Raw genomic sequence first — 13,936 nt, 5'->3', positions numbered from 1 at the left:
CCAATCGTAAGCCTTTTTGTAGTTCATAACTACACTACATATCATTTTCTCTCAACTTTAAGTGAGTAAAAGTGTCTTGAATTTTTTTCAAATGTTCTCTCTCTGACACTCACATTCTGTGTGTCCTCCACTCCTGTCTTACTGGTAATGGATGATTTCTCAGACAGTCTTCGCTTCTGCTCTTCCAGACCTGTAGTGTTTAGTAGTAACTCGCAAGACATAAATCTTAAGGTGGTTGCCTTTTTTGACTTCATGGCTAAACATCATTTCCTGTTGCTTTGGTAATATCAAAGCCCTCCATCACATTCAAGGTTTATTGCAAATGTTCTACATTTTATGATCAGAGATATAAAAAAAAAAAATCACCAAATTGACAAAGACAATCTCACCTGGCAATCCCCACTGCAGTATATCAAACACACTTACCCACACCCTTTAATACTGACTGATATGTGATTACCATGTCATGCCTTGAACGATAGGTTCACATTTTTTCACGTCTGTCTTAAACAATAATGCCCATATGTTCATTAGAACAGGTTTTTCTTGCAAAGGTACAGTCTTTTTTATGGACAGAATTCCCTGTTTGTATTTTCATGGACAGCGTTTCCCTGTGGAGCTGGAGGGTGCAAGGCAGACTTGAAAAACTGTGAACCTATCCTTTAACATTAACACAATAGGTTGGTAGATACATTTATCACTTTTTCTGAATATGCATTGTAGCAGTGTAGGAAATAAAAAGGTCTATTACCAGGCATATAAAGCATATAAAGGCATATACTAAATTTTAGGGGCACAAAGAAAATAGTAATACAAAAAATATTTGTAATAGTAATTAGTGAATAAGGTTGCTGTTTTTTATGTCAAATGAGCCCAGATTTAAATGCATACAATAACCACCACCTGTTGCCAACATGAGTAAATAAAAAGCATGCTATTGCTACTATCAGTGCATTTATATGTAACAGCGCTATTTGTCAGTTAGAGTAATTGGAAATGTAAATGTAAATAAATAAATAAAATAAAAAATAAAATGATAGCTTAATGTATGATTAGGATATTAGCCTGAATTGATAAAAATAGGCTATACATTTTTTTTTCCAAATTTTGGGAGCTATTTTTGTCCTTCACTCAAGTGTTTTTGGGGCATTCTAAGATTTCTTGTGCCATTTTTGCCCTTTGCCCCCCTTAATTTCCAACACTGCGTTGAAGTCTAATGCACCATATGTGACAAGTAGGAACAACAACTCGGAAGCTATAGCATGGAATATCTTCACTTTCTACACTGGCTGCACTGTGATAACATTTATCATCAAGTGGCTCAATTTAGGCTGCAGTTATGCAAGGTTGTGTAACAGCATTGTCTATATTTTGCAGTCTGACATGATGTTGTGTGCTCTGTAAATGTATGTTATATTATAAATAGTAAAATAACCTTGTTGTTTAAACTGAACATCATTGTATGACAGGTTAGTTAATGGTCACTGATGTAATGACCTGACAGGCCCAAATTCCTCGAACAGCAAACCATCATCCATGTTAATTTCACTTACCTTACAGGACAAAGAGTCTATTGTCAACCATTAAGGCCAAAGATTATGTGACGTCATACGTGTGTGTGTGCAGGTTTATCCTATGATTCATCTGTGTTTCTTGGTAGTTAAACAATACAAACATCTTGTGCTGTCAGTTATATTCATTTCTTTAATTTTGGTTTTTGTGTTTGACATGAAGGTTTTTTTTGCATTCAATTTGAAGCTTAACAACGTAGGCCACTGGTTTTAAAAAAAAGGAAATAAAAAGGAGGTTGAGACTTAAATGAGACACTGACAAAACAAAAACTGCCTGCGGTTACAGTAGCTACTTAAAGAGTCTAGGAATTAGGTGTCATATCCATTAGGCTCATTTTGGTCAGTTTTCTTACCACAAACTCATGTCCCCTCAGTCCTTAGCGCTGGATCATCAGCACTCATGCTCTGCTAAATAGACACGGCGCTTTTCTGCATGGCTCGTCAAAGAAAAATAATGAGCGGGTAATGCATCTTGCTTCTGTGAATCATTTCCAGTCCATACTTTCCAGTGACATCTCTAGATGTGTACAAGGCTACCAGATCTACCAGAAACTAGCTTCACTTTAAAAAATTAACTCACAAAACAATGAGAAGCTATAATGGAAAGCAACAGCCTGTCACTCACCCTGAGTCTATGCACTTATCCTCCCTGCTTATTCACTCTCATTGTGCCAAAAGAAAACAAAAAAAATAGTAAAGCAAAACCACATAGGGTGCATTTTTTTATTTTTTTTGCCGTGGAGATCAGAACAGAACTTAGTGCAAAGTCATCTCTAAGGGAACCACGCACAGCTGACCAGCGCTGTTCTGGCATCATAAATTAAAGGTGAAAATAAAACAAAAAGTAATAACCCTCAAAGTCACTGCAGGTCTGCACGAGAGTTCACCACAGTTCAGAACTGAGTTTGGGCACCAAAGACTTGCCAAATACTCCTTGTCTCCCGTAGTTCTCGTCATCCTTATAATCCGGCTCTTCCTTTCAGTCCCACTTTCGTCAGAGCTGTCAGAGTCACCTGAAACTCTGATTCCATCCATCCATCCATCCTTTCGTCCTTCCAAGAGTTCAGTTTAAGCGCTCCAAAGTTTCTTGCTTCTTTGCTTTCATGACTTCTGCTTCCTCCAGCAGTGTTACAGCTCCTAGGTGAAACAAGGCACCCCGCCCTTACCTTCACCTCAGGGTTCACTAAAAGGCCACAGACAGTGCATCTGATCGGAAGGTCAGGTGCTCCCGGTCACTTCCTGGTCTTCGACCACTTGACCTTTAACCCTGGTTCATGGATGCAAAGGTTATCTAACCTTCAGAAAGAGGTACAACGAGGGAGGGGATGAAGAGGACAACACAAAGAAGAGGGAAAAGAGATAGAAACAGTAATTTAATTCCATTTTGTTTACATATTGATTCAAATGGCAACTATGACAAAGGAAAGAAAACATGCTGCAATTGTTGTGAATGGGCTGGAAACCCTAAGTGGACTTGTCAAGTGGCTCCCTCTAATTCATTAACAGTGTCAGTACACAAACAAATCCGCAGGCAAAAGACAAACAATGTTGAGCACTGCAGAAGAAAGAGGGCTCTGCAGAGATCAAGGTGAGACGACTGTCAGCAGCAGCACATGTTTTGAATAGCTTGACAGGATGATAGTGTAATCAATTTCAGAAGATGTGATATTTCTTCTTTTTAGAAGAAATATCACATTATTATCATATTATTTGTATTGTTTTTTATTTAGAATTCTCCGTCGACACTCTACGTGAACATAAACTGTTTTGAATATTTCAAATGAGAAATTTCTGTTTTGTGTTTTTTTTCTTTGTGTGACATGTGATAAATAAACGTGGTTTGATTTGGAGCCATTCCTCTTCGCCACTGGTCAGCAGGTTTCACAGACTGTTACCTTGGAAATGTGTGTCGTAGTTCTGAGTTAGCCTTAAGGTTGGGTGACTAACGTTTTAGGCTTCCAATAAGTCAAGATGTATTTTTGTAAAACTTGCATTAAACTAATCTAAGATCATTATCAAGAGTGGTCTACACTACAAACCGGTCTAAAATATCTTTGATCAAAGCACACCCACACAGTCCTGATAAGTTTTTGTTTTAGTTAGATGCTTAATTAATAATAACTAGTAAGGTTTTTTTTTTTTTTTAATTATAACTCTAAATGTTGCTTATTTAGTCACTAAATTGTCATCTTGTTAAAAAAAAAAAAAACACATAAGATATGAAACCAAGTTTTTAGGGGCTTCAAGAACATGTTTTTCACTATCTGTTGACGTAAGTCTGTTTAGAATTTTTCCCTTGCATTTAAAAGCTGCTGAGATAAGTGTCACAGATTGTAATGCTGCTGACCTTCTGCAGCTCCTCTCGTAGCCAGGAGGGAAGGGGCTGACCAAGGCGATGCAGCAGCTTTGACAGCTCCACGTTGTGTTCCCTGTAGTACCTGGAGAGATATGCATGTGCCTGATGAGAGGAGAGGGCGGGGGAGAAGAGGAAGGGTGAGAGCAACATAGGAAAGAAGATAAGCAGACGTAGTAGTGCCATAGTAGGTGATAAACAAGACATTAAGAGAGAGCAATGAAGTGCCACCAGCTTTAGATCAGTTTATTTCTCCTCAATAGGACTTAAGGGTCACTAAGTGCCGAGTGGTATGAACAGAGCTAGGAAAAGAGAGGTTAGAGAGAGGGAGAAAATTACATGAAGGATGTATGAGATCCATTATCTCTCTCCCTTCTGCGTGCATCCCTCATCTCCCCATCTATTTTCTCTCCTCCCTGGTGTTCCCTTTTATTTCCCTCCTCCTCATCTGTCTCCTTCTGTCCCCCTGGTGGACATTCAAATACAGTTTAATTACAGGTGACACTGAGGCGCAGCCATTGGCCATGTGTGAGCACATGAGGGAAGACAAATTGTATCTATGTGTATTTGTCTTCATGTGAGAGCAAATGTGTGATTCATTGTCGGCAGGTCTGCTCTCTCCTCTGTGGAATCAGTAGCCAGGACTAAGATTTATGGATTGGATTTTCTCCTTCTACCTTTCTCCCTGCAACCTAATCTCCCCCCTATCCTCTCTCTCACGGATGGTGTGTCACTATTGAGTCCTCATAATTAGGTTGTAACTTTCTGGCTGGATCTGATTGGCTGACAGTTTCCACCTCAACGCTCCAGTCCTGTGGGAAATTTTGCCACAACGATGGAGGGGGACTATGTATCTCTGTCAGTCAGGCTGATCTTTTTTATTTGTCTTTTTCTTTAACATTACATTTTTTTTTCCACTGAGCAGAAATCTATTCTAATTAAAATGTATCTGTTTACCTCTGGCTCCATAGGAGGGTACTTTCTCCCCTTGCTCTTTCCCAAACATTTAGTCTTTCCTCCCTCAAGGAGCTGGCACCAAAAGCCCTTCTGAGGGTCAAACCTGAGAGAAAAGAAACAGAGAGAGACAGACAGAAGAGAGACAGAAGAGAAATCTTAATAAAAATGTAAATAAGTAGTGAGTTCAGTATAAATATATGGCAGTGTCTGTTGTTTTACTTATGGACTGGATGTAAACGTCACTATCTATTCAACACACTCTTACTCTCTTACTCTTTTGCTATCGTGCTATCTGTGTCTCTATTCGCCTCTCTCACAATAATCATGAGTACAGTTTATTGTTTGGTTAATTTCCGTGATTATTTTACTTTTTATACATTGATTTTATATTGATATACTGTTTTCTAGTTTTATTAACAATAAATTTATAAAATTTTTAAATATGATACAGTATGTCCTCCTTGTTTTTCTCCAAAGTGTTTATCTTCAAAAAGCCCCTATGCAATAACATTTTTTAAAAAGGGAGCTGACTTCTAATCAAAACTCACTCCAGACAAAAATAACCAGAGTGGAAGATTATCTGACTGTCATAGTTTACAGGTGTATGATCAGGTAAAGACAGTGATCACAACTTCTCTATTGTAAAAAGCAGACATTAGAAAACATGGCTCCCAAAAAGAGATGATAAAAATAAGAGAGATAATGTATAATCACTTGGGGATGTACCTAAGTGCTTGAGATGGAACTTTAATTCATTACTATACTATAGTAAATATTTTTATAAATTTGATGTGTCTATAATGTTCCCATATTGGCTTTGTGAGCATCCCTTTTGAAGCCAAACTGCCTCTCTTATTAGCAGTGTGCAAAGACTATTGCACCCCAGCAGCATGTTATGAATACCTCAGTAAATTCATGTGATTGTTGTCCTGTGTGCATGAATACATATGCATGTATATAGATGTATGTATGTACAGTACATATATATGCGTATTTAAGTGTGCATGTGCATGTGTATACAGTATGCCTGCACGTGTACTGTTTATTGGCATGTATGTCTATCTACTGCATATATAATGTAGATTTCTTAGTCATTTTCCATGCATGTATACATTAATGCACCTTGCCTTAGCAGTTGAATAGTAAAAAAGAGGTAAAAAAAAAGATAAACATTATTTTTAACTGTTATTTGACAGACAGAGGACAAGGGCTAATGTGGATGTGAGTGAAAGATGCAAATATTGTTTTTTATCTGCATGCATCAGCGGGTAAATAAAAGAGGAAAAAAGAGTTAAGTGGTTCTCCTTCAGTTTTCCTCTGACAGACCAGGAGGAAGAGAGGAGCGGGGGATTAAATAAATAGGCGCCAGTGTTGAGGATCTGTCAGACCGCTGCCATGTCAAAAGAATGAGAAGGAGAAAAGAAAGATTAGGCTTTTGTGTAACTCTGTCTTTACACACACACACACACACACACACACACAACACACACACACACACACACACACACACAAACACACACACACACACACACACACACACACACACACACACACACACACACACCCACCCCTTCCTTATTATTCTGTCAAAATGCATCTCTTTACAAATTATTGGTATGCATGTGGGCTTGTGATTCAAGACAGAGGCACTCTCTTTCCCAATCTGAGCTACAAATTCTCGATGTCCCTGTCTGGAGATTTGAGGGCTTGCAGGCAGATTGCATTCTGATAAGTGGTGCTCGAGATAAATAAACTGTTTACCACTTCTCCCAAACTTAAAGGTCACACTGCAAAATATATAATGGAGAAGGAACTGAAGTAGAGCATCAAGTGGCCAAAGCTAATTCTCTCAAGTTGTATTAATTTGGTTGACATGCATATTTTAGGCTTCACACATATTACACGTGACGATATCTGAAAACATTGGTTCTACAGAATATCATATCTGTATTAAAGAATAAACACATTATGTTTTTTTTTTCTATTAACAACTATTGAGAATGTGGTTCCGTTGGTCAATTCTTTAGTGGCTACAGCTGCATGAGAATGTATTTCTACATTACTTCCTTACAGTAAATGTGAGTAAATTACGAGGCTGTATTTGTGGCTACAAATAAAACAAACGCTTAGACAAAAAAACATTTCTCCCTTTCGCACATGCTTTTTGTATCTGTTATGAAAGACTGCATATGTTTAGTTCATACTGTAGAAGTTACAGAAGCTATTTATCTTCAACTGGTGTATTTGCTGTTTTAGTTCTTTTGGACTAATCTTTTCAAACTTTTATTTATTCAAACACAGATAGGCAGGCAGTGTAAATGAGACAGTCAACTCTCTGTTGAGATTTGATCCCAGACCAGCGGATTAGGGGGCTGAGACTTCATCACTTCAAATTCATGTGTTTAATATGTATGTAATACAATTATTAATTATGGACTTAAAACTTGTACAAGCAATGTAATCAGATGTTAATATTCCTAATATGTTGGAAGTGATGCCTAAAATATAAGTGTGAGGAGATGTAAGTGTCTGCTGTATCATAGTTTACCGGCAATTATATTATTATTATATTATTGCAATTATACATAGGAATTCCTGCCATGCCCTCTATACTTAAATGTGACAGAATTCCTTCATGTTTCTTTTCTCTTTTTTTGTCTCATCATCTCTTGTTCGTCCTCATGTATCCTCTCTTAGCTCTCCATTGGTACCACATACTTCTCCCCCTTTCAAATACTGACAATAGCATAAAACCAAATGTGCGTAAAGGCAGAACTGCAATGCTCAAAGCAAGCAGCGAACTGACCATCTGCTATTGGCTGATCTTTGGTGCCAGGTGATGTCACTGTCTGTTGTAGTTTTCAGAGAATGACACCACCTGTCACCAAAGACTGGCAAAGAGGAGACGGCATGTTTAGTACCCCACTGTTCACCAGTAGATGTCAGGCTTCACACAGATTTGGGTTGGGAGTGTTGTTACAGCTTGAATCGGTACTGTCATTTCTATCACAGTGCATGCCAGGTGCCATTATGCCAGGACGCAAAGGGATGGAAGAGACTAAAGAAGAAAAGCAGAGAGACTTACGTAAGGGCCTGCGAGTAGTTGAAATGAGGAGTGACACCTAGGAACTTCTGGACTTCATCCATCACTGCTGCAGGGTCAGTTCTCAGCTGATGGCCATCTATGATCATCACCTACACACAGATACATTCATACTGTAACACTGGGTACAGTTAACTAACTAGTTAGTGCATTACAATTCATGTAGATATTGGATAAGAGTAAAAGCTTGGGGCAGCTTCTTTATTTCTAAAGCAGCTTCTTTATTTCTTTTCTTTATACAGCTTCTTTATTTTCTTTGTTGTTACTGTATGTAGTTGCATCTAACAATGCAAAATATACAAACGTAGTTCCACTCCTCCTGTATACGTTAAACATCATTAAATCTCAAATCTCCTCTTTCATTCCCTTTCTTCAAATTATCATCTTACAAAGCCAATACAAGACTTTTACATTGCATACTGTATGATCTGTGCATGGGTTTGGTATTGCAGTGCAATAGAGCGCATCTCTGCCTGTGTCTGTGCATACCTGGTTGGCAGGGTAGTAAGTGAGCCACCTCTCTAGGTGTGAGGAGTAGAGACCGGGAATGAGACAGCGGCTCTGCAGGGAGCGGAGCTCGGCCGGTGCTCCCGGTCTTGCACTGATGACATCATAGAAGGTAAACCGCAGGGCTGCGTGGTCCTCGTGAGCTCTTTGATGCTGGGAAGGTCAGCAGATACTGCCACATAAGCTTCAAAGAATTCACTCTTATTGTACAATAACCTCCCCTTAAACATCAAATAATATATTCACAACTTTACACGAGACACCATTTTTTATTGTCGACAAGGACATAACATTTGAGCTGCCCCGTTGTTTACATTCATGTCTCATTAATCAAACAGACTTAAGCAGAAGATTTAAGGATCTTGTGACATTTCCCACACTGAGATATATAGATAAATCAGGCTCATTAACTCTACACTCACAGAGAGAAATACAGAACTCATCTATACAGAGATGAAGCATGTCTTATGATGAAGCAGGCAGCTGTAAAAGGTTAAAAATAATACATGTGCAGTCACTGGCATTACATATACAGCATTCTGTGTGTTTGTGTACATACCTGATACCAACTGTAGGCCCTGTCAGAGGGGTTGATGAGCAGAGTGATGATCTTGGCCTTGGGCAGCAGGGCAGCAGCTCGCCGCGGGGACTCTTCTGAGGGGAAGTAGTTAGCGCTCTTCTCAAACAGGAAGTCCGTGGTTATATTTGAGGGCAAGGGGAAAAACTCCATGTACCTGAGGCAACACAATTGAGAGGAAATGCAAATACACATCCACACACTATAATGATACAAGCCTCACACACAAGCACCGCAGCATTACTGCAAACCCAGTCACCCAGAGTTTACACATTTTTTCAAAGTCAGATTCAGTCATAAAGTTATGTCCTTAATCTGTTCTTAGACAACGAGCCTAAAATAAACTTGACGATATAATTTTAATGACACATTTTCAGAGTTAAGTCTTTTCTGGATGACTTCGGAGACTGCACCAGCTGTGTCTCTGTCAGCTAAGTAACCCATTTATGGGTCAATTTAGGCAGCCATATGTCTGTTGGCTTATGTTTCCAGGCTTAAAAGATCATTTTGAAGATGTTTTTGAACTCCTTAATGTATCATTGAAGACACATAGTACACATTAGTCTACAACAACCTTTAAAAATGAAAAGGGTTCTTCCTTTTCACCTTAGGTTTTGACCAATAAAAAGGCACACAGAGAGAATAAAATATACTGTGAGTGTGTGTGTGTGTGTGTGTGTGTGTGTGTGTGTGTGTGTGTGTGTGTGTGTGTTTTGACTGTTCTTACCAGTCAATTCCTTTGTGGTAGTTATTGGTGTTGAAGAACTGGACCTCCTCATAAGTCTTTTGACTAGGGAAGTTACTGGAGATGGAGGGATGCATGAGTAGGAAGAGATAAAGTGCTGTCGTTCCTGGAAGAAAGGGCATAATTCATAACTGGCTCGTTAATTCAGCTCAGCAGAGGGTAGTCTGTGTGTGTGTGTGTGTGTGTGTGTGTGTGTGTGTGTGTGTGTGTGTGTGTGTGTGCGCCAGTATGTGTGAGAGCTGTCATCCACCAATCCATACTGGATGATTTTTTCCTCCGCAAGATTTATGTCTTGCTGAGAATACACTGTGTGTGTGTGTGTGTGTGTGTGTGTGTGTGTGTGTGTGTGTGTCTGTAATGATCACAGGCCTCCCCATCAAATGATTCAAACCCATTTGACACCAATCAGCAGTGGGGCTCTGGTCATGCCCTCTGTCTCACCCTCAGCAGCTCTCTTTTCACCCCGTTCCCCTAACACTCACCCCCACGCATCCCGTAACATCCCCCCTGACCCTGTTTCCTATTTGCTCTAACATCTCTGACATGCGAGGTATACCCTGCAATAAAATGAGAATTTATTGTACTGTACTTGTTGTCGGGCTGCTAATGTTGCTATTGTGAACCCTCCTCCCATTTAGTAAATGATCACCTGGTTAATTAGCAGCATTACGGGACCTGCTCACCTCTCACATCAAACACCAGCAATTAGAATTCCTGAGATCACATGAAGGCAACACTATGGATCCAAGTAGTGATACAGATTTGTAATTATCTCCTGTTTTTTGTCTCTTTGACAGAGAGAAAGTCATAAAAGGAGAGGGTGGTAGCTCTGTACTGTATCTCTATGCATTTAAAGTAGATAGTATGTGGTGGAAGAAAGGAGGTAAGAGCATCCTCCTTTGTCTCCCTCTAACAGGACCCAAGGAGCTAGGGGGATTAAATGAATGGGCTCTGATGTTGAGTATCTAGACACCTGGGCACACAGAAGGACTCTGCATGTGGATGTCTAAGTTTGTGTTTGTGTGTAGCTTACCTGTTTTCTGTGGGCCTATGACCATGAACCTGGGTAACCTGTCACAGGTTTTCTCTTTAGACCAGATGTCTTTATGTCGTTTGTCATCGCATGGGTTCTTAAGAGGCACAGACAAAAGATTAGAGGTTAAAGTAATGATGTACATATAAAACATGCATGCCCATATTTCCAGTGCATGGTGGATTTACTACACAGAATGACGTGTTTCTTAGTGTGTCATGCACACAACAAATCCCAGCCAGCATGGGCTCCCAACACACCACAAACTCATATAAGACGGAACAAGAATTCTGCAAAAGTGAAAATAGTAAACCAACTTAAACAGTCAAATCCTCTGATATTCATTGTCTACAACAAAATTCATGAATCACTTTTTTTTTTACTATAATATAAGTAAATAATAAATATTGCCTTCTTTTCAGAAGTCAGCATGGTGTAAAATTAAATCATCAACATTTGTACAGTACAGAACAAAAGAAAATATGAGGAACATTTTCCTATCACAAAGCTCATAAAATTTGTTTTCCTCCTGAATATTATCGAATCCACATTAAGAGAGAATATTTTTACACAGACATGCAGAGAAGAAAAAAAAGTGCAGAAACACACAAGCCCATACATGTGGGCACACAAACACACCTGCCAGAGCGGGTTCCTTTGTTCGGGAAAAAGCTGAAAGTACTTGTGCGCAAGCTGCAGTGGTGGGAGTGTGTGGAGTTTCAGGTTTGTCCATGAGCGAAGGAAGGAGGCCAGGTGGACAAATGTGTAAAGACCCAGTCGATCATTGCCATAGTTGGACAGGTGGGTCATAAATATACTGATCTAGGGTGGAGAAACAGAGACAGAGTAGGGGGGTAGAAAGGAAAAGGGAAATGAATGGAGAGAAGAAAATACATATTGTATTCTGCAAAATGATGATAAAAGTCCAAATCTCATTTCCCAAGTTCCCATGTTTGTGAAAAACTGAGGCAGTGCAGTAAATCTAATTACTGTTGTTGTGGCTGCAGTAGAAAGCAAACAGATTATTTCTCAGTGTGTGATGGATTTAAAGTCACTACCAGAGCAGCTGTCCACCGGGTATCAATATTTGCTATCACTTTGCAAAGAGACATTCACTTTTTTTATGTAAGATTATACATTAACTTTCAGCGTAATACAGTTTCAAGTATAAAGAGGAAAACAGATAAACCGAAACTGATGCATTCCCCACTCCAGATAGATAAAGCTGAGGAGGCAACACAATACTCGTCATAGCCACTGGGTGATGGGAGAAATGCAGCTACACACGGGAAAGTGTTTCCGAGTGTGTCGGTGTGTGTTCATGGCGGTTAATGTGTGTGAGGGCAAAGGAAAGACTCAGAGGGAGTGAAGGAGCGATAGTGTGTTGGTCCAGGCTATCTGTCGACGCCTCAGTGCTTTTATAGGCTGATCAAAGAGACAAGCTAAGATAGCAGCTACAGACAAATGCACACGCACACACACACACACTTCTTTTGTGATTGGAGGCAGCTTGGGAACGTGAAGTGTCTGGACGAAACGGTAACATCAGCCATTAAGATATGAATTATTTGGTGGGTGTGAGCATCTGTGTGTCTGTGTGTGCATGAATGATTGTGTGTCAGAATATTTGGGAGACTCTATGAATGTGAACACACGTATATGGAAAGACACACACAAGCATACACCGTGAATTTCCTGGTGACAGAGGACTGTCGGTGCTACTCTTTAACGCTGAAGGTTGCCGCAGATACAAAACGACACAGTGTCGGCGTGTGATGGATCAGCGTCCGGCCGACCTGGAGAGCTGTTCAGAATACAGATCGCCCCTGAATACTGGTGTGTGTGTGTGTGTATATGTATGTGTGTGTGCATATGTGAGACACTGTGGGAGGGAGAACGAGGAACCAAATTTGTGTGGCTAGTTGTGTGTGTCTTTGTGCCAAAGAACAACGGAGAAAAAAACAGAGAGGAACAAGGGTATGCATGTCAGAGTCATTTTTCATGTGTGTGTGTGTGTGCGTGTGTCAGTGTAATTGTTTATGCATTTGTGTATGCCAGTGCAATTGTGCGCATCTGCCACCCCCTTCTTATCTTGTGCTCACTCTAAGCAAACCAGCGGCACCCCATCCAGCCTTGCCTGCTTCATATCAATCTGGTTGATGTTAGGGCAACAATGTGGAACCACTGTCAAGGCATCACCAAGCACTCAACCAGTAACAACAGAAACACAAGGCAGTAAGAAATATTTGCTTGCTCCTCCTCTTCAATGATTCGTAATGTCAAAAACAGAAAAACCTCCTTCTTGAAAGTATGCATTCAGAACTTGGAGCACGTTTAGAAACGTGTAAAATTAAATCCGACAGCGTCTCACCAGAAACATCTATTCACATTAGGGATTGAGAAGGAATATTTGCAGGCTGCAGAGGTTTGGGGGGGGGGGGATGTGAATATTATAAAAAGACTGATACACAGCGAATGCAGAAAAAATCTCACCTGAGTAAATAAAAGGCTATAAAGCATTTCAAAGTCTCCCACCTTTCCTTTTTTGTGTTGTTTTGTGCTTTTTTGAAAGCAGGCAAGGTGATCAAAAAGTGATTTATGTTCCCTTCAAACCACTCAATACCCTATGATATCTGGCTCAGGCTGTAATGTGTATGTATGTGTGTGGTGTGAGAGAGAGAGAGAGAGAGAGAGAGAGAGAGAGAGAGAGAACTGAACATGGAACATTCATTATGGAGAGCTTAAGCACTGGCTGCCAAATTAAACAAAAGGGGAGAGAGAAGATGATTTGTATTTGTAATTGGAGAACTGCAGAAAAAGAGAAAAAAAAGGATAGAGGGTGGTAACAAAGGGAAAGACAGAGCGAGTAACCTTGGCAGGTTAGTCTGAATTAAAAAAACAAAAAAGCCACATGAGAGTGTTAATCTCCCGACACAGTGCAAGCCCCTCTCTCTTTTGGTGGAAGAACTCACTGTTGGTAAGAATTCAATTAAGTGAACCATCAAAATGTTTTCTTTGCATATGATGCCACATCATATTTCCTGAATATTGGATTGCTTTGAGTCCCCTTTGTGCTTTTAAAAAAGAATA

At 39.8% G+C, this 13,936-nt stretch overlaps 1 protein-coding gene across 6 annotated transcripts in view; it reads right to left on the bottom strand.

The window, feature by feature from the left end:
- Positions 1-2,262: 2,262 nt before the first annotated feature.
- ndst3 (N-deacetylase/N-sulfotransferase (heparan glucosaminyl) 3) overlaps positions 2,263-13,936 on the bottom strand; it is a 42,760-nt gene continuing 31,086 nt past the window's right edge. For 4 of the 6 annotated variants that reach the window (XM_039804908.1, XM_039804916.1, XM_039804893.1 and 1 more), the window contains 9 exons: positions 11,486-11,668; positions 10,847-10,943; positions 9,796-9,919; positions 9,051-9,225; positions 8,474-8,644; positions 7,967-8,076; positions 4,882-4,984; positions 3,919-4,029; positions 2,263-2,862 (listed from right to left, as the gene is read on the bottom strand). In XM_039804908.1, the coding sequence (XP_039660842.1) occupies positions 2,833-2,862; positions 3,919-4,029; positions 4,882-4,984; positions 7,967-8,076; positions 8,474-8,644; positions 9,051-9,225; positions 9,796-9,919; positions 10,847-10,943; positions 11,486-11,668 (1,104 nt within the window). In that variant the 3' untranslated portion in view covers positions 2,263-2,832. The other 2 variants (XM_039804926.1, XM_039804934.1) reach the window with 2 other exon arrangements.

The sequence above is a fragment of the Perca fluviatilis genome, chromosome 1, assembly GCF_010015445.1.
Source record: "Perca fluviatilis chromosome 1, GENO_Pfluv_1.0, whole genome shotgun sequence".
Lineage (NCBI taxonomy): Eukaryota > Metazoa > Chordata > Actinopteri > Perciformes > Percidae > Perca > Perca fluviatilis.
This window is presented reverse-complemented; position numbering and strand designations above follow the sequence as displayed.